The sequence below is a fragment of the Macaca thibetana genome, chromosome 11, assembly GCF_024542745.1.
Source record: "Macaca thibetana thibetana isolate TM-01 chromosome 11, ASM2454274v1, whole genome shotgun sequence".
Classification (NCBI taxonomy): domain Eukaryota; kingdom Metazoa; phylum Chordata; class Mammalia; order Primates; family Cercopithecidae; genus Macaca; species Macaca thibetana.
Genome location: NC_065588.1, coordinates 129,296,669 through 129,316,534, shown reverse-complemented (window position 1 = coordinate 129,316,534; position 19,866 = coordinate 129,296,669). Strand labels below are relative to the sequence as shown.

The 19,866-nt window shown below is 45.7% G+C and overlaps 2 protein-coding genes across 8 annotated transcripts in view; one reads left to right on the top strand and one right to left on the bottom strand.

The window, feature by feature from the left end:
• The window catches only part of ZNF84 (zinc finger protein 84), a 270,997-nt gene that overhangs the window by 78,822 nt on the left and 172,309 nt on the right, over nt 1–19,866 (bottom strand). The gene's annotated exons all lie outside the window — the stretch shown is intronic.
• Nucleotides 16,684–19,866, top strand: part of ZNF605 (zinc finger protein 605) — a 34,341-nt gene continuing 31,158 nt past the window's right edge. For 2 of the 7 annotated variants that reach the window (XM_050747754.1, XM_050747759.1), the window contains exon 1: nt 16,987–17,244. In XM_050747754.1, coding sequence (XP_050603711.1) covers nt 17,226–17,244 — 19 coding nt within the window. In that variant the 5' untranslated portion in view covers nt 16,987–17,225. Of the gene's footprint in view, nt 16,765–16,986; nt 17,245–19,866 lie in introns of those variants that run through there. The other 5 variants (XM_050747755.1, XM_050747762.1, XM_050747756.1 and 2 more) reach the window with 5 other exon arrangements.

The window sequence follows — 19,866 nt, the reverse complement described above, 5'->3', positions numbered from 1 at the left end:
AGGCGGAGGTTGCAGTGAGCTGAGATTGCACCATTGTGCTCCAGCCTGGATGACAGGAGTGAAACCTGTCTCAAAAAAAAGAAAAAAAAAGCCAAACATCTGAATAGACATTTCTCAAAAGAAGACATACAAATGGCAAACAGGTATATGAAAAGGTACACAATATCATTGATCATCAGAGAAATGCAAATCAAAACCACAATGAGATATTATCTCACCCCAGTTAAGATGACTATTATCCAAAAGACAAGCAATAATAAATGCTGGTGAGGTTATGGGGAAAAGGGAACACCTGTACACTCTTGGTGGGAATGTAAATTAGTACAACCACTATGGAGAGTTTGGAGGTTCCTCAAAAAAATAAAAATAGAACTACCATACAATCCAGCTATCCTACTCCTAGGTATGTACCCAAAAGAAAGAAAATCAGTATATTTAAGCGCTGTCTGCACTCCCTTGTTTATTGCAGCACTATTCACAATAGCCAAGATTTGGAAGTAACTGAAGTGCCAATCAACAGGTTAATGAATAAAGGAAATGTGATACATATACACAATGGAGTACTAGGAAGCCATAAAAAAGAATGGATCCTGTCATTTGCAACAACATGGATGGAACTGGAGATCATTATATTAAGTGAAATAAGCAAGGCAGAGAAAGACAAACTTCACATATTCTCACTTATTTGTGGGAGCCAAAAATTAAAACAATTGAACTCATGATGATGAAGAGTAGAAAGATGGTTACCAGCAGCTGGAGAGTAGTGGGACTCGGGGGGGGATAGAAATGGTCATTCGGTAGAAAAAATAGAAAGAATAAGACCTAATATTTTCTAGCACAACAGGATATACTCAAAAATAATTTAATTGTACATTTTAAAATAACTAAAAGTATAATTGGATTGCTTGTAACACAAAGGATAAATGCTTGAGGATACCCCATTTTCCCTGATGTGATTTTTATGCATTGCATAATAATATGCATTCTATATCAAAATGTCTCATGTAATCCATAAATGTATACACCTACTATATACTCCTAATAATTAAAAATTTTAAAAATTAGCCAGGTGTGGTGGCATACACCTGTAATCCCAGCTACTTGGGAGGCTGAGGCAGGAGAAATGCTTGATCCTGAGAGGTTGAGGCTGCAGTGAGCCATGATCCCACCACTGCATTCCAGTCTGGGCAACAGAATGAGACCCTGTCTCAAAAAAAGAAATTAATTAATTAAAAATTTTCCCACAGAGAAAATCTGGGAGTGGATGGCTCCACTAGTGAGTTCCATCAAATATTTAAAGAAGAAAGGATAATTCTTCAGAAATTATTTCAGAAAATAGATGAGAGGGAATACTTCCCAACTTATTCTATGAAGCCAGTATTATTGTCATACTAGTTAGACAAAGACATCACAAGGGAAAAACAAAATAAAACTACACACCAATATTCCTATGGTGTGTAGTACCATAGACATAGACACAAAAATTCTTAACAGGCTTGGACTCTTTTTCTCCTCAAACTGGTTTTGCAGGTGTTTACTCGTGTGAAAACTTACCAAATTGTTTAAATATGTGCAGTTTATTCTATATCCATTATAACTTAATAAAGCTGTTTAAGAAAAATGTTAGTAAACTGAATCTGGCAACGTACAAAAAGGATTTTATAACATGACCAAATGGAATATATACCAAGAGTGTAAGATCGGTTCAACACTGAAAATCAGTATAATAAAAGACAAAAACTATATGACTATTTCAACAGATGCAGCAAAAGGCATTTAGCAAAACCAACATCTACTCATGGCAAAAACTCTCAACCATTTAGGAATAAAAGGGAATTTCCTCAACTTGATAATGGGCATTTAAAAAAACCCTAGCTAACATCCTACAGAACCGTGAAAGACTGAATGTTTTTCCCCTATAATAGGAAACAAGCAAGGGTGTCTGCTTTCAACACTTCTGTTCAACGTTGTACTGGATGTTCTAGCTGGTTGTGTTCAATGTTGTACCGGATGTTCTAGTTGCTTCTGTTCAACGTTGTACTGGATGTTCTACTTGTTTCCGTTCAACCTTGTACCAGATGTCCTAGCTGGTTCCGTCCAGCGTTGTACCGGATGTCCTAGCTGGTTCCGTCCAGCGTTGTACCGGATGTTCTAGTTGGTTCCGTTCAGCGTTATAAAGGATCTTCTAGTTGGATCCGTTCAACGTTGTAAAGGATGTTCTAACTGGTTCCGTTCAACGTTGTACTGGATGTTCTAGTTGCTTCTGTTCAACGTTGTACTGGATGTTCTAGTTGCTTGTGTTCAACGTTGTACTGGATGTTCTAGTTGGTTCTGTTCAGCATTTACTGGATGTTCTAGCTGGTGCAGTCAAGCAAAAGAAAAGAAAGAGAAGAAAGCATCCAGATTGGAAAAAAGTAAAACTGCCTTTATTTACAGATGACAGGATTCTGTATATAGAAAATTTCAAGGAATCAATGATAATAATAAAACTACTGAAACTAATAAAAGATGTTAGCATGGTCAAAGGTTACAAGATCAATATATAAACACTATACTTCTATATACTAGCAATGAATAATATTAAAGTTAACAATTTCACACCATCAAAAAGAATAAAATAGTAACAAATTTAATAAAAGAAGTAAAAATGTGGCCAGGCACAGTGGCTCACGCCTGTAATCCCAGCACTTTGGGAGGCCGAGGCAGATGGATCACGAGGTCAGAAGATTGAGACCATCCTGGCCAACACAGTGAAACCCCATCCCTGCTGGGCGCGGTGGCTCAAGCCTGTAATCCCAGCACTTTGGGAGGCCGAGACGGGCAGATCACGAGGTCAGGAGATCGAGACCATCCTGGCTAACCCGGTGAAACCCTGTCTCTACTAAATACAAAAAACTAGCCGGGTGAGGTGGTGGGCACCTGTAGTCCCAGCTACTCGGGAGGCTGAGGCAGGAGAATGGCGTAAACCCGGGAGGCAGAGCTTGCAGTGAGCTGAGATCCGGCCACTGCACTCCAGCCTGGGCGACAGAGCGAGACTCCGTCTCAAAAAAAAAAAAAAAAGAAAAAGAAACCCCGTCCCTACTAAAAATATAAAAAATTATCCGGGCGTGGTGGTGGGCGCCTGTAGTCCCAGCTACTTGGGAGGCTGAGGCAGGAGAATGGCATGAACCAGGGAGGCAGAGGTTGCAGTGAGCCGAGATCGTGCCACTGTACTCCAGCCTGGGCGACAGAGCGAGACTCCGTCTCAAAAAAAAAAAAAAAAAAAAAAAAAAAAAAATAGCAAAACAATTTTGAAAAAGAGTAAAGTTGAAAGACTTACACTACTTGATTTTAAATTTGCTATAAAGCCACAGTGATGAAGACACTGTGATATTAGCACAAGGATAAGTAAATAGATCAATGGAAAATAAGTAAGGATCTATAAATACATTATAACATTTATGGCCAATTAATTTTTGACACAGTTACAGAGATAATTCAATGATGAAAAGGTAGACTTTAGTAAATGATTCTGGGTAAACGGATGCATACATGCCAAAGAAGGAGAAGGAGAAGACTTGCCTTACACGTTACACAAGAAAATTAGCTGAAAACGGGTCATAGACCTAAAAGTAAGAGCTAAAACTATAATACAATAGAAAATTGTTGTAATTTTGTGTTGGGTAAAGAGATTCCAGATATAACAACAAAAGCATGATCCATGAAATAAAAGCATTGGTAAATTGAACTTTGTCAATATATAAAAACTTTTCTGTTTCAAAAGACAGTATGAAGAAAATGAGGAGACAAGTCATGGTCTAAAAGAAAATATTTGAAAATCATTTGTCTGATAAAAGACTTGTATTCAGAACACTTATGACTCAATAATAAGACAAGCAACCCAATTTTGCAAATAAAAGATCTGAATATATACATTTCACCAAAGAAGATATATAAATGGCTAATAAGCACATACAAAGATGCTCAAGGTCATTATTCATTAGGGAACAGCAAAGTTAACCACAATGAGATACCAGTAAAAACTCAATAGAACGGTTATAATAAGAAAAACAGACAACACCTACTGTAGGCAAGTATGTGGAGAAAGGAGCCTTCATGATTTGCTCGTGAGATGTAAAATGGCAGTCACTTTGGGAAACAGTTTGGCTGTTACTTAAAAAGTTAACCATAAACTTACCACAGGACTCTGCAATTCTACTCCTAGGTATCTAAGAGAAAATGAAAACTTATGTCTGTATAAAGTCGTTTATGATCATGTTTATAGCAATATTAGTAGTAGTAGTAGTATTTTTGAGACGGAGTCTCCCTCTGTCGCCCAGGCTAGAGTCGGCAGTGCAATCTCAGCCCACTGTAACCTCCACCTCCTGGGTTCAAGCGATTCTCCTGCCTCAGCCTCCTGAGTAGGTGGGACTACAGGTGCCCGCCACCATGCCCAGCTAATTTTTTGCATTTTTAGTAGAGATGGGGTCTCACCGTGTTAGCCAAGATGATCTCGATCTCCTGACCTCGTGATGCGCCCGTCTCGGCCTCCCAAAGTGCTGGGATTACAGGCATGAGCCACCGCACCCAGCCAGCAATATTATTTATAATAGCCGGAAACTGGAAACAACCCAAAATGTCTATCAACTGCTGACTGGATAAACAAAAGTGAAAACAACTAAAATATCCATCAAATGATGCCTGGATAAATAAGTGTGGTATAGCCCTACGATGGAATACTGTTCAGCAGTTAGAAGAGGGGGAAGTGCTGGTACCTGATATGTGAACAAACCTCAGAAACATGATGCTAATGTCAAGAAGCCAGACACAGGCCGGGCGCGGTGGCTCACACCTGTAATCCCAGCACTTTGGGAGGCCGAGGCGGGCGGATCACGAGGTCAGGAGATCGAGACCATCCTGGCGAAAACGGTGAAAGCCCGTCTCTACTGAAAATACAAAAAAATTAGCCGGGCGTGGTGGCGGGCGCCTGTAGTCCCAGCTACTCAGGAGGCTGAGGCAGGAGAATGGCGTTAACCTAGGAAGCGGTGGAGCTTGCAGTGAGCTGAGATCTGGCCGCTGCACTCCAGCCTGGGCGACAGAGCGAGACTCCGTCTCAAAAAAAAAAAAAAAGCCAGACACAAAAGTCATCACATGGATGATTTCGTGGATATAGTGTCTAGAAAATGCAAATTTGTAGAGTGAAAAATCACATCAGTAGTTGCGTAAGGACAGGAGTAGGAGCAGGGGTTAAATGTAAATGGGCATAAAGAACTTTGGGGAGGTAATGAAGATGTTCCAAGGCTGCATTGTGGTGATGGTAGTAAAACTCTATGGATTTACTAATACCACTGAATTGAATACTTACAATCGATAAATTTTGTGGAATGTGAATTGTATTTCAATAAAACTTTTTTAAGGCCACTGAGTTTGACTGTTGGAAATGAGAGAGATAAAAGCAGAAATAAATGAGGTCGAAAGCAGAACAACAGTAGAACTAATAAATAAAACATTTGTTTTTGAAGAACATTAACAAAATAGACAAACAACTTGGTATTCTAATCCAACAAAAAGAGAGAAAGTACAAATATACAAAATAAGAAATACGAAGAGGAAATGACTACTGAAACAGAAGATAGATTTTTTTTAATCATAAAAGATGTTTTTGCCCAACTCTAGGCAAAAACATTTTGAAGACCTAGATGAAATGGTTAAATTCTAAGGAAAATTGAATTTTCCAAGATTTACCTCAGAAAATTCAAGTCTTCTTTTCATTAAATAAACTTGTCAAGAACCACCCCACAAAAAAAGTAATAGATTTGGGTGATTTCATAAGAAAATGCTGCCAAACTTCAAAGACCAGATAATCCCATGCTCATAAATTATACCAGAATAAATAATACTTCTGGCTGGGCCCGGTGGCTCATGCCTGTAACCCCAGTACTTTGGGAGGCCGAGGCGGATCATGAGGTCAGGAGATGAAGACCATCCTGGCTAACACAATGAAACCCTGTCTCTACTAAAAATATAAAAGTTAGCGGGGTGTGGTGGCACCTGCCTGTAATCCCAGCTACTCAGGAGGCTGAGGCAGGAGAATCACTTGAACCCGGGAGTTGGAAGTTGCAGTGAGCCAAGATTGCGCCACTGCACTCCAGCCTGGCAACAGAGCAAGACTCCGTTTCAAAAAAAGCAAAACAAAACAAAACAACTTCCGAATTTCTGGAGCAATTATAACAATAATATGTAAACCTAAAAAGGTATCACAGAAAATGAAAACAAAAGTCGATTTCACTTGTCAACAGTGATACAAATATTTCAAATAGAGAGTGAAGAAGTCTTCAATTACTCTAGAATATTGCTCTTATGAATGCTGCTTTTGCTTTATATATTTTTATGCTATTAGATAAGTATTTATAATGTCCTATATTGAATATTTTATTAATCTACAATGTTATTCTTTGTCTTGTAATCTGTTTTGGTTTAAAGGCTATTTTGTCTGATGCAAGCATCACTGCTTTCTTTTGGATGTTTACATGGAATATCTTTTTCAATCCATTCACTTTCTACTATTTGTGTTTTTGGATGTAAAGTGAGTCTCTTATAACAGCATATAGTTGAATTACATATTTTTATTCAGTCTTCAAATGTAAGTCTTTTGATTGAAAAGTTTAATCATTTATATTTAACTGCTAATGAGAAAGATATTCTTTTTTTTTGGTTTTTTTTTTTTTTTTTTTTTGAGACAGAGTCTCGCTCTGTCGCCCAGGCTGGGGTGCAGTGGTGCAGTCTCGGCTCACTGCAACCTCTGCCTCCTGGGCCTCAGCTTCCTGAGTAGCTGGGACTACAGTTGTGTGCCACCACGCCCAGCTAATGTTTGCAGTTTTAGTAGAGACAGGGTTTCACCATATTGGTCAGGTTGGTCTCAAACTCCTGAACTCAGGTGATCCACCTGCCTCAGCCTCCCAAAATGCTGGGATTACAGCCGTGAGCCACTGCGCCCGGCCAGAAGCTATTATTTCTGTCATTTTGCTTTGTTTTTGAAGAGGCTTATAAGCTTTTTTATCTCTAATTTCCTGCATTGCTGTCTTCTTTTGTGTTTAGTTGAATTTTTTTTTTTTTTTTTTTTTTTTTGAGAGGGAGTGTTGTTCTTGTTGCTCAAGCTGGAGTGCAATGGCGCGATGTCGGTTCACTGCAACCTCCACCTCCCAGGTTCAAGTGACTCTCCTGCCTCAGTCTCCTGAGTAGCTGGGATTACAGGTGCCCACCACCACGCCCGGCTAATTTTTTGCATTTTTAGTAGAGACGGGGTTTCACCATGTTGGCCAAGATGGTCTCAAACTCCTGACCTCAAGTGATCCGCCCACCTCGGCCTCCCAAAGTGCTGGGATTACAGGCGTGAGCCACCGCGCCTGGCCTAGTTGATTTTTTAGAGAAGAATGTTTAAGTTCCTTTCTGATGTTCTTTTGGGTCTATTCTATAGCTATTTGTTTGTGGTTGCCATAAGGAGTATATTTAACATAGGAAACTATAGTGCTCTAATTTGAATTTTTACCAGTTTAACTTCAATAACATATGAGAACTCTGCTCCTTTAAAGCTCTGATGCCCCCCTTTGATTTGTTGATGTCACAAAATTACATTTTTATACATTGCATGCCCTAAAACATACATTAATCCTTCTTTTAAATGCATTAATCTCTTAAATTATGTAAAAAAAAAAAAAGAAAATATGGAGATATAAACCAGAGTTACAATAATGCTATCGTTTAGTTTAATGATTATTTTATGATCTGCTCAAATTTTTTTTTTCTTTTGAGACAGTGTCTCAATCTGTCACCCAGGCTGGAGTGCAGTAGCACAATCATGGCTCACTGCTGCCTCAAACTCCTGGGCTCTCCCAAGTCAGCCTCCCAAGTAGCTGAGACTACAGACATGTGCCACCATGCCTGTAGGATCTAGCCCTACAGGGTCTGTGGGATTTTCTCCCTGTGTGCGGAGACGAGAGATTGTAGAAATAAAGATGCAAGACAAAGAGAAGAAAAGACAGCTGTGCCCGGGCGACCACTACCACCAAGACGCGGAGACTGGTAGTGGCCCCGAATGCCTGACTGCGCTGTGATTTGTTGGATACAAGGCAAAAGGGCAGGGTCAGGAGTGTGAGTCGTCTCCAGTGATAGGTAAGGTCATGTGAGTCACGTGTCCACCAGACAGGGGGCTCTTCCCTACTTGGCAGCTGAGGCAGACGGAGAGAGAGGACAGCTTATGCCATTATTTCTTCTCTGCATTTCAAAGACTTTTAGTACTTTCACTAATTCTGCTACTGCTAGCTAGAAAGCAGAGCCAGGTGTACAGAGCGGAACATGGAAGTGAAACAGGAGCATGACCGCTGGAGCACAGCATCACAGGGAGACGTTCAGGCCTCAGGAGGCTGTGGGCGGGCCTGAGTCAGGCCTTCCACAAGAGGTGGTGGAGCAGAGTCTTCTCTAACTCCCCTGGGCAAAGGGAGACTCCCTTTCTTGGTCAGCTAAGTAACGGGTGCCTTCCCAGGCCTACTACCGCTAGACCAAGGAGCCCTCTAGTGGCCCTGTCCAGGCATGACAGAGGCTCACACTCGTCTTCTGGTCACTTCTCACCGTGTCCCTTCAGCTCCTATCTCTGTATGGCCTGGTTTTTCCTAGGTTATGATTGTAGAACAAATATTATTGTAATATTGGAATAAAGAGTGATGCTACAAACTAATGATTGATAATATTCATATATAATCATACCTACATTCTATTTCTAGTATAACTATTCTCTGTATTTTCTTTTTTTTTTTTTTGAGACGGAGTCTCACTCTGTCACCCAGGCTGGAGTGCAGTGACCGGATCTCAGCTCACTGCAAGCTCCGCCTCCCGGGTTCACGCCATTCTCCTGCCTCAGCCTCCTGAGTAGCTGGGACTACAGGCGCCCGCCACCTCGCCCGGCTAGTTTTTTGTATTTTTTAGTAGAGACGGGGTTTCACTGTGTTACCCAGGATGGTCTCGATCTCCTGACCTCGTGATCTGCCCGTCTCGGCCTCCCAAAGTGCTGGGATTACAGGCTTGAGCCACCGCGCCCGGCCTATTCTCTGTATTTTCTTTATTATACTGGAACAGCTCGTGCCCTCGGTCTCTTGCCTCAGCACCCGGGTGGTTTGCTGCACACAGATTTCTTTTACTTCTATATTTTTAAATTATTTAGCTTAAGGTTATTTTAATTGGCATGGAAATGGATGCTGGGAATGCCCTACATAATTACTACAGTAAGTTTGTATTAAGACTCTTTTGAAGTAAAAGGGTGAATTTGTGGCTGGGTGCAATTGCTCATACCTGTAATCCCAGCACTTTAGGAGGTCAAAGTGGGTGGATCACTAGAGCTCAGGAGATCAAGAGCAGCCTGGGCAACATGGTGAAACCCTGTCTTTACAAAAATTAACCAGGCAGGCCGGGCGCGGTGGCTCAAGCCTGTAATCCCAGCACTTTGGGAGGCCGAGACGGGCGGATCACGAGGTCAGGAGATCGAGACCATCCTGGCTAACACGGTGAAACCCCGTCTCTACTAAAAAATACAAAAAACTAGCCGGGCGAGGTGGCGGGCGCCTGTAGTCCCAGCTACTCGGGAGGCTGAGGCAGGTGAATGGCGTGAACCCGGGAGGCGGAGCTTGCAGTGAGCCGAGATCGCGCCACTGCACTCCAGCCTGGGTGACAGAGCCAGACACCGTCTCAAAAAAAAAAAAAAAAAAAAAAAAAAATTAACCAGGCATTAGTCTGGACGCAGTGGCTCAAGCCTGTAATCCCAGCAGTATGGGAAGCCAAGGTGGGCGGATCACCTGAGGTCAGGAGTTCGAGACCAGCCTGACCAATATGGTGAAACCCTGTCTCTACTAAAAATGCAAAAAATTAGCCAGGCATGGTGGTATGTGCCTGTAATCCCAACTACTTGGGAGGCTGGGGCATGAGAATCACTTGAACCCAGGAGGCAGAGGCTGCAATGAGCCGAGATCGTGCCATTGCACTCCAGCGTGGGCAACAGACTTAGACTTTGCCTCAAAAAAAAAAAAAAATTAGCCAGGCGTGGTGGCATGCACCTGTGCTCCCAGCTACTCAGGAGGCTGAGATGGCAGGATCACTTGAGCCTGGGAGGTGGGGTGCAAACTGTATTTGCACCACTGCACTCCTGCTGGTTCACAAAGTAAGATCCTGTCTCAAACAGAAAGAAATGAAAAGAAAAAAAAGAGTAAATTTGTAATAAGGCTCTGCCAGAAATATAACTCAAACTAGCATAGACTAACAGAAGAAATCTATGAGCCTTTAGAACTGAAGGAGCCGATCTGAAGGCTTCAGGAATAGCTGACTCCAGGGCTACAATCAGCACTAGGATATGTTAATCTAAAACAACTAAAAGGGCCTGGCGTGCTGGCTCATGCCTGTAATCCCAGCACTTTAGGAGGCCGAGGTGGGAGGAGTTAGAGACCGGCCTAGCCAATACGTTGAAACCCCCTCTCAACTAAAAATATAAAAAATTACGGGGCGTGGTGCCGCTCACCTGTAGTCCCAGCTGCTCCCGAGGCTGAGGCAGGAGAATCACTTGAACCCAGGGGGCGGAGGTTGCAGTGAGCCAAGATCGCGCCACTGCACCCCATACTGGGCGACAGAATGAGGCTCTGTCTCAAATAATAATAATAATAAACATAATAAAAAAATAAAACAGGCCCGGTGGGGTGGCTCACGCCTGTAATCCCAACAGTTTGGGAGGCCGAGGCGGGCGGATCACAAGGTCAGCAGATCGATACCATCCTGGCTAATAAGGTGCAACCCCGTCTCTACTAAAAATACAAATTAGCTGGGTGTGGTGGTGCACGCCTGTAATCCCAGCTTCTCGGGAGACTGAGACAGAATCTGGGAGGCGGAGGTTGCAGTGAGCCGGGATCACGCCACTGCACTCCAGCCTGGGCTACAGAGCAAGACTCCGTCTCAAATAATAATAATAATAATAATAATAATAAAAGGATCTGACTGGGTGTGGGTGGCTCATTCCTGTAATCCCAGCACCCTGGGAGGCCGAGGCGAGCGGATCACCTCAGGTCAAGAGTTGGAGACCAGGCTGGCCAACGTGGCGAAACCCCATCTCCACTAAATATACAAATTTAGCCAGGCGTGGCGGGCGAGGTGGAGGGCGCCTGTAATTCCAGCTACTCAGGGGGCTGAGGCACGAGAGTCGCTTGAACGCAGGAGGCGGAGGTTGCAGTGAGCCAAGTTCTCGCCATTGCACTCCAGCCTGGGCAACAAGAGCGAAACTCAGTCTCAAAAATAAAAAAATAAAATAAAATAGGCCAGGCGCGGTGGCTCACGCCTGTAATCCCAGCACTTTGGGAGGCCGAGGCGGGTGGATCACGAGGTCAGGAGATCGAGACCATCCTGGCTAACACGGTGAAACCCCGTCTCTACTAAAAATACTAAAAAAACTAGCCGGGCGTGGTGGCGGGCGCCTGTAGTCCCAGCTACTCCGGAGGCTAAGGCAGGAGAATGGCGTGAACCCGGAAGGCAGAGCTTGCAGTAAGCCAAGATCGCACCACTCACTCCAGCCTGGGCAACAGAGCTAGACTCCGTCTCAAAAAAAAAAAAAAAAACAAAGCAAATAAATAAAATAACTAAAAGGATCAGTATCTAGTTTAAATAGAGTTTATTTCAGTGTAAAATTTGAGGATAGCCACCTAGGAAGTATAAATCTTAAAGAATGAAAGTTTGTGTTTTGAAGTGTAGAAGTCTGGGATCGTTTATATAGACAACGTTTAGGAAAGTTTAACAGAACTTTAATTTTTTTATATATAAGGCTTAATGTAGCATTATAATGGTCTGATTAGTTAAGGTGGTTTTCTTGGGGAGGAAGATATACTTACTATTTTATATTGAAGATGTAGTAGTTACAGGTTTTCTGTGTTATTTGGTCTGAGTTAGGTTAGGTACAGAACAATAAAAAGGCATATATGTTAAATATATAATTATAAATATATATTTACAACTTGTATAGATATATAACTGGTCATGGGGGAGCAGTGGAACTGGGAAAGTGGAACAGGAGTAAAAGAATTTACCAAGACAGGGCCAGGCGTGGTGGCTCACATCTGTAATCCCAACACTTTGAGAGGCCAAGGTGGATGGATCACAAGGTCAGGAGATCGAGACCATCCTGGCCAACATGGTGAAACCCGGTCTCTACCAAAATGCAAAAAATTAGCCAGGCGTGGTGGTGCACACCTGTAGTCCCACCTACTTGGGGGGCTGAGGCAGTAGAATAGCTTGAATCCAGGAGGCGGAGGTTGCAGTGAGCCAAGATCATGCTCCTGCACTCCAGCCTGGTGACAGAGCAAGATTCTGTCTCAAAGAAAAAAAAAAAAAAAAAAAAAGAATTCACTAACACAGGCAGATTTATTAGAGGAAGTAGGAAAATACTTTCAAGAAGGTAATGGGCAGCCAGCAAGAGAGGAACTGACTGCAAGGAAACGCAGACTTCCTGGAGATAGAATAGGTGGTTTTTGGGCTGCAGAGTGTTACATTCATTTCTGATAACACCAAGGTTGCAGGAAGCTGACTTGCATTTTTTGTATCAGCTGAGAGTCTGGCGATAGCTAGGCATAGGAAGATTGTGAGTTATTTGCACAGGACGACTCTGTGTCCTGGACCATTAGGAAAGGCAGACTTACAGCTTATCTGCTTTTTCTTCTTTCTTATTTTGCTTTCCCCTGTTCCCACTACCCTGACTCTTTTTCCCTAATTAGGACTCCACATTAATACATAATAATTTACAAAAGATAAGTGATTGGGTGGGAGGAGGAAAAAAGAAGCCAAGTCTTGGCAAAGCAGTTTAGAGAAGGAGGGATAAAGAGATGGAGAAGCAGAAGGGTGAGAAGAAGTTTTGGCAGTTTCCTTTTTTAATATATCGATAATTCTAGAGAGTTTAATTTTTTCTGTAGGGAAAGAAATTTTCAGAGTCTCCTTTGGATGCTTTTTAGCATCCAAAAATTGAAAGTAACTTTCAATTTTTTAAAAATTTTATACTCAGTTTTTAAAAATTATGTACATAAATGAACTAATTTAGGTATTTTTAATGGCATTTCATTTCGGTCTTCGTAGTTTGGGTCTTTATGGGTTAAATAAGACCATTTTAAAAGATACTGATGGGAGGTCACATCATAAGTACTATTTATGAATATGAATTTAGCTGGAGTTACTTAAAGGTGTATTTTTTTTTTTGGAGACGGAGTTTTCCTCTTTTGCCCAGACTGGAATGCAGTGGCATGATCTCAGCTCACTGCAACCTCCACCTTTCTGTTTCAAGTGATTCTCCTGCCTCAGCCTCCCGAGTAGCTGGGATTACAAGTGCCCGCCAACACACCCAGCTAATTTTTGTATTTTCAGTAGAGACAGGGTTTCACCACGTTGGTCAGGCTGGTCTCGAATTCCTGACCTGGTGCTCTGCCACCTTGGCCTCCCATAGTGCTGGGATTACAGGCGTGAGCCACTGCATCCGGCCATTAAAGGTGTATTTCTTTTGAAGGGTAAAGACTCATTGTTAGATGGATGATTGTCCATAATTTGGGGTTTTTGTTTTAATGGTCAAAGACCAAAAGGGAAAGAGTTGTTGGATCTGGCATGCTGCTTAATAAGGATTATTTCTTGAAGAGTCACCCATGAGTCACTTTTTTCCTCTTATATGTCTTGGTGAAACCCAGTAATTTGGGGCACTTAGGGCACTAGGATATTTTTGTATGTTTTTTGTTGAGGGGAGTCTTATGGGTCCAATGTATGTCATGAAGGATGAGCTTAAATAGTTTCACAAAACCTTAGTCACTAAGCTATCTTTTGGCTGGGAGAAATAGTGTCTTATCTTTAAAATTTATCTCTGTCTTTATAGAAAGTTTCTTTTATTGGCTTTGGTCATTTAAAATGGGACCTTAGATATGTCAAATGAACTGAACTTAAGAGTTTAGCCGGCCGGGCGCGGTGGCTCAAGCCTGTAATCCCAGCACTTTGGGAGGCCAAGACGGGCGGATCACGAGGTCAGGAGATCAAGACCATCCTGGCTAACACGGTGAAACCCCGTCTCTACTAAAAATACAAAAAATTAGCCGGGCGTGGTGGCGGGCGCCTGTAGTCCCAGCTACTCGGAGGCTGAGGCGGGAGAATGGCGTGAACCCAGGAGGCGGAGCTTGCAGTGAGCCGAGTTCGCGCCACTGCACTCCAGCCTGGGAGACACAGCGAGACTCCGTCTCAAAAAAAAAAAAAAAAAAAAAAAAAAAAAAAAAAGAGTTTAGCCAGTTTTTTTTTTTTTTTAACTTATAAGTTTTACTTAAGTCATGCAATCTTTTTTTGAGAGAGAGAAACTTTTCTTTCCTGACCAAAATTTGAATGGGAGAAAAGGCCATGGCCATGCTCGGTGACTCATGCCTGTAATCCTAGCATTTTGGGAGGCCAAGGCAGGCAGATCACCTGAGGTCATGAGTTAGAGACCAGCTTGGCCAACATGGTGAAACCCCATCTCTACAAAAACCCAAAAAATTAGCCGGGCATGATGGTGGGTGTCTGTAATCCCAGCTACTCAAGAGGCAGAGATGGGAGAATTGCTTGAATCCAGAAGGCAGAGGTTGCAGTGAGCCGAGATCATGCCACTGTGCTCCAGCCTGGGCAACAAAGCGAGACTCCGTCTCAAAAAAAAAAAAAAAAAAAAAAAAAAAGGGAGGGGCGTATAAATTCTAGTGAGTCATTTAATAAATAACACAACCTCAGAGAAAAGTGAAAATCATAAATCTGTGAACAGCAGCATTTTCCGAGAACAAAAACAAAACCACCTTAAAGCAGAATTTTAATTTTAGCTCTGTTGAGCACGGAATTGGGTTGCTTAAATAAAGTCTGAATTTCAATTAGAACTGGGGCAATGTGGGCCAGGTGCAGTGGCTCAGGCCTGTAATCCCAGCACTTTGGCAGGCTGAGGCGGGTGGATCAACTGAGGTCAGAAGTTTGAGACCAGCCTGGTCAACATGGTGAAACCCATGTCTACTAAAAACACAAAAAATTAGCCGGGAGTGGCTGGGTGCCGTGGCTCACGCCTGTAATCCCAGCACTTTGGGAGGCCAAGGTGGGTGGATCACGATGTTAAGAGATGGAGACCAACCTGGCTAACATGTTGAAACCCCATCTCTACTAAAAATACAAAAATTAGCCGGGCACGGTGGCATGCACCTGTAATCCCAGCTACTCGAGAGGCTGAGGCAGGAGAATCGCTTGAACCCAGGAGGCAGAGGTTGCAGTGAGCCAATATCGTGCCATTGCACTCTAGCCTGGGCGACTGGGCGAGACTCCGTCTCAAAAAAAAAAAAAAAAATTAGCTGGGAGTGGTGCTGGGCGCCTGTAATCCCAGTGACTCAGGAGGCTGAGACAGGAGAATCGCTTGAACCCGGGAGGCGGGAGGCGGAGGTTGCAGTGAGCTGAGATTGCGCCATTGCACTCCAGCCTGGGCAGCAAGAGCAAAACCCCATCTCTCACAGGCTCCAAATTTACTAATATAGAATTGAGCTAAATATTATTTCACAAAAACTTGAATTTGGTCTTTATGGCCATTCCAATTTTTTAAATTGCCAATTGTGTGTGTTTCCTGTTTTTCCCCATTTTTATGTAAAAATTAATATGCTTTTATGGGTTTTTTTTGACGGAGTCTCACTGTCTCCCAGGGCAGACTGCAGTGGTGTGATCTCAGCTCACTGCTACCTCTGCCTCCCGGGTTCAAGCAATTCTCGCGCCTCAGCCTCCTGAGTAGCTGGGATTACAGGCATGAGCCACCACACCCGGCTAATTTTTATATTTTTAGTAGAAACGGGATTTCACCATGTTGGTCAGGCTGGTCTCGAACTCCTGACCTCAGGTGATACCCCTGCCTCGGCCTCCCAAAGTGCTGGGATTACAGGCGTGAGTCACCGCCCCCGGCCTGGGAAAAACCTTTTTTTTTTTTTTTTTTTTTGAGACAGTCTCGCTCTGTTGCCCAGGCTAGGGTGCAGCGGCGGGATCTCGGCTCACTGCAACCTCCGGGTTCAAGCGATTCTCCTGTCTCAGCCTCCTGAGTCACTGGGATTACAGGCGCCCAGCACCACTCCCAGCTAATTTTTTTTTTTTTTTTTTTTTTTTTTGAGACGGAGTCTCGCCCAGTCGCCCAGGCTAGAGTGCAATGGCACGATATTGGCTCACTGCAACGCGCGTAACACTAAAATTTACCTATATTACTTACAGCTGTGATGTAAAATGGAAAAGAAGCCGGACGCAGTGACTCATGCCTGTAATTCCAGCATTTTAGGAGGCTGGGGCAGGAGGATCATTTGAACCCAGGAGTTGGGAAACCAGCCTGAGGCTGCAATGAGTGGTGATGGCACCACTGCACTCCCCACTGGGTGACAGAGCGAAACCCTGCCTCCAAAAACAAACAAACAAAAAAACAAGGAAAAGATGCAGAGGCGTCCTCCTGGAGGCGCCTTTAGGTTCTCTCACAGACATGTTGGGCCAGCACTGCTGGCTCCATCCTAGATTTCTTCCAGTCCTCCCCAGTTACCCGCCAAGCGGCTTCTCCAACCGGAAACGTCCTAGGGCGACCCCGGCGGGTGCACCGCGGAGCCCCTCGGGAAGTGTAGTTCCAGCGCGAGCGGCACTCTGGTAAATGTAGTTCTCTGCGCGTTCACTTCCGCGGTGGGGCCGTGTCCACCACTGCACTGCGAGGTCCGAGGGGTAAGGGAGTGTGCAGCGGGGGCGGGACGACTAGGCGGCGGGGCTGGAGGCGGGCTGTGTGTCTGCGCCGGGGGTCGCGGTGACCCCGCTGCGGACCGGCTAGCGGTGACCCCAGCGCGCCGGAGCTGGCTGCCGGCCGGGGCCACAAAGGCCTGCGGGGCGGCCTGGGCGCATGCGCGGACGGCGGGCCTCGGGCGGGGCCCTGGGGGCGCGCGGGGGTGGGAGGCAGCGGGCGGGGTGGGGGCTGTAGGGCGGGCGGCGGCGGGGCGCTGAATGTGGGGGTCGGGGGAGATTTGGGGTCAGCTGGGCGATTCACTGGCGGCCTATGGAGGTCCCTGTAGACTTGGGGTGCAGCGCGGGCGGGGCAAGGGGACGCGAGGCTGCTCTTGGCCCTGGGGGAGAAGGGCCCCTGGGAGGCCGTGTGGAGGATGTGTCTGCAGCGATTAGGACTCTGCTGATCAATGATTTGGATGCCTTGTGGTGAGCACTGGAGGCCAGCGGGGTGAATGATGAGGCTTCTGCGGGGGTCTGCTTGGGAGGGTTTAGGGGCTCGCTTGTGTGGGTTCCATTCACGGAAGCCTGCCGGCTGTGACAGTGTTGAATTTCGCCAGAGCCTTGTGCTCCTGGAAACAGTGAAGGCTGAGGAATTTCCCACCCTTTTGGGTTCCAGGAGATGACTCGCTGCAGAGACCCCCCTTCCCTATGTGATTTAGGTCAGCCTCCAGGATGCCCCTTGTTCACACAGACCCGCCACGTTGCTGTCGCTTGCCTCATCAGTGACTGGCTGAACTCCACTGAGCGGTCGGAGCAAAATGTTCCTTAACCAAACTTTAGCCAAGCTTCTTTCCTTTCCCCATTTTCTTGAGCTTTGGCCCATCCCCGGCCTGAGCCAACACGCAGCCTCGGCAGAGAACAGGCTGGCTCAGGGTCAGGCTTCCTCTGCTTTGCTCTCTGGTCGCGCGAACTGCCACCTCGCTTGGCAGGCCTGGTCTTGGCTACCCTTGTTCCCGTCTCTCTATGAAAGAAAATCCCTTTTTGCTTTGCAGAGACGCACGTGAGTCTCGTGGCTTCGGGGTTCTTCCCAGAAGCCCCTTCCCCTCCCCCTTCCCAACCCTCTTCCGCGTCTTTTTTCCCCACTTCCAGTAACCTTTCGGAGCCGTCTTTGCTGTGTCCAGTTGCATGCTTTATTTGACAGCTGAATAACGGTGGTTGCTGTTTCAACCCGTCTCCAATAGCGGAGGCGAGTATGGGGTGGCCTATGCTGGCGAGTGGCTGGGGTTGGTTTCTGTGCTTGTGTTTGGGGATCTTGTGATTGAAGCACTAGGAATGGGGGCGCTGTGTGTTTGTGACAAGGGAGTCTGGATGTAAGTTAATGGTGGACTTGCAGGTTGTGAGTGCGTGGACAACGGGGTCGTACTTGGCGTCATTGGAGCGGCCTGCGGGGTCGGCATTTCTGCACAGCCCCACAATCCCTTTCCAGGTGGTGTCTGGGAAGGGCTATGGGAGTGTCCGTGAATGCTCCAGCATGGAGTGGATTAGAGAATGGGGTGTCATGGGGCAAATGCTTGGGGGCCCCAGGGATAAGGGATTAGGGATCCCTTGGCATTGAGTGACGGGTCCAATTTAGGTGGTCTGTGGCGCAAGTCTGAGAATGTCAGTTATTGGGGAGGGGCTCTGTGAGCGCGTGACCTGGGCACCTGATAAAGTGAGTGAATGGAGACCAGTGTGTTCGTCCCAGGACAGCAGCCCGTTCTCCTCCCCTCCCCACCTCACCTGCAGGGGTGACTGAAGCCCCTTCTCCTCCCCTCCCCACCCTTCCCCCTCCACATCCTTCTCCTCCCCTTTCTACCCTTCTTCTCCCCTTCCTACCCTTCTCCTCCCTTCCCTACTCTTCTCTTCCCCTCCCCGCTCACCTCCCCACCCTTCTCTTCCCCTCCCTCCCCAGCTCACCGGCAGGAGTGTCTGAGTTCTGTGGGGATCCTTTGGGACTCAGTGTTTGGGGTTTCAGTCTGTGGTGATTCTTTTTTTTTTTTTTTTTTTTTTTTTTGAGACGGAGTCTCGCTCTGTCGCCCAGGCTGGATTGCAGTGGCCAGATCTCAGCTCACTGCAGGCTCCGCCTCCCGGGTTTACAGCATTCTCCTGCCTCAGCCTCCGAGTAGTAGCTGGGATTACAGGCGCCCGCCACTTCGCCCGGCTAGTTTTTTGTATTTTTTAGTAGAGACGGGGTTTCACTGTGTTAGCCAGGATGGTCTCGATCTCCTGACCTCGTGATCCGCCCGTCTCGGCCTCCCAAAGTGCTGGGATTACAGGCTTGAGCCATGTGGTGATTCTTAAGTGGAGGTTTGGGGGTGCCGGTGATTATGGTGTCTGGTCATCTGTATTTAAAAGCTGTGTGGGAGTCACTGGAGTCCAGTCATCAGTTGGGCCTGTAGGGATGACTCTGCCTGGCCCATGGGGTCTATGGTGTGACACAGGAATGGTAAACGCCAGGTGAGTGTCTGGGGGCCTGTGGAGGATTAGGAATAAAAGGTCCAGTGTGCATCGTTGAATGGGGATGGTTTTGTTGGCTCATGCCCTGTGCATTGGCTTTGTTATTTGAGGGGGTTGGAACCAGGTGAGAAGGAGCTTGTTTGTATCAGTGACCGGGTACCAGAGATGACTGAAGGACTGATGGGGTGGGCAGTGAGGTCTGTGAGGAGGAATGATCGGAGGGCTTGGGAGTTTGATGTTTGGGATGAATGCCAAGCATGCATGCAAGTGTCTGTGATTGATGTGTGGGTGGGTGAGGGCGAGAAATTGGGGACCCTGTGGGTGTCAGTGAGAGGGAAGCCTGGGGAGCATAATGGTTTCTTTGCCATTTGCGGTGAATGTGGAGTTCGAAGTTAGTGGCCTTAGCCGGGCGTGGTGGCTCACGCCTGTAATCCCAACACTTTGGGAGGCCGAGGCAGGCAGATCACAAGGTCAAGAGATCGAGACCATCCTGGCCAACATGGTGAAACCCCGTCTCTCCTAAAAATACAAAAATTAGCTGGGAGTGGTGGTGGGCACCTGTAGTCCCAGCTACTCAGGAGGCTGAGGCAGGAGAGTTGCTTGAACCCGGGA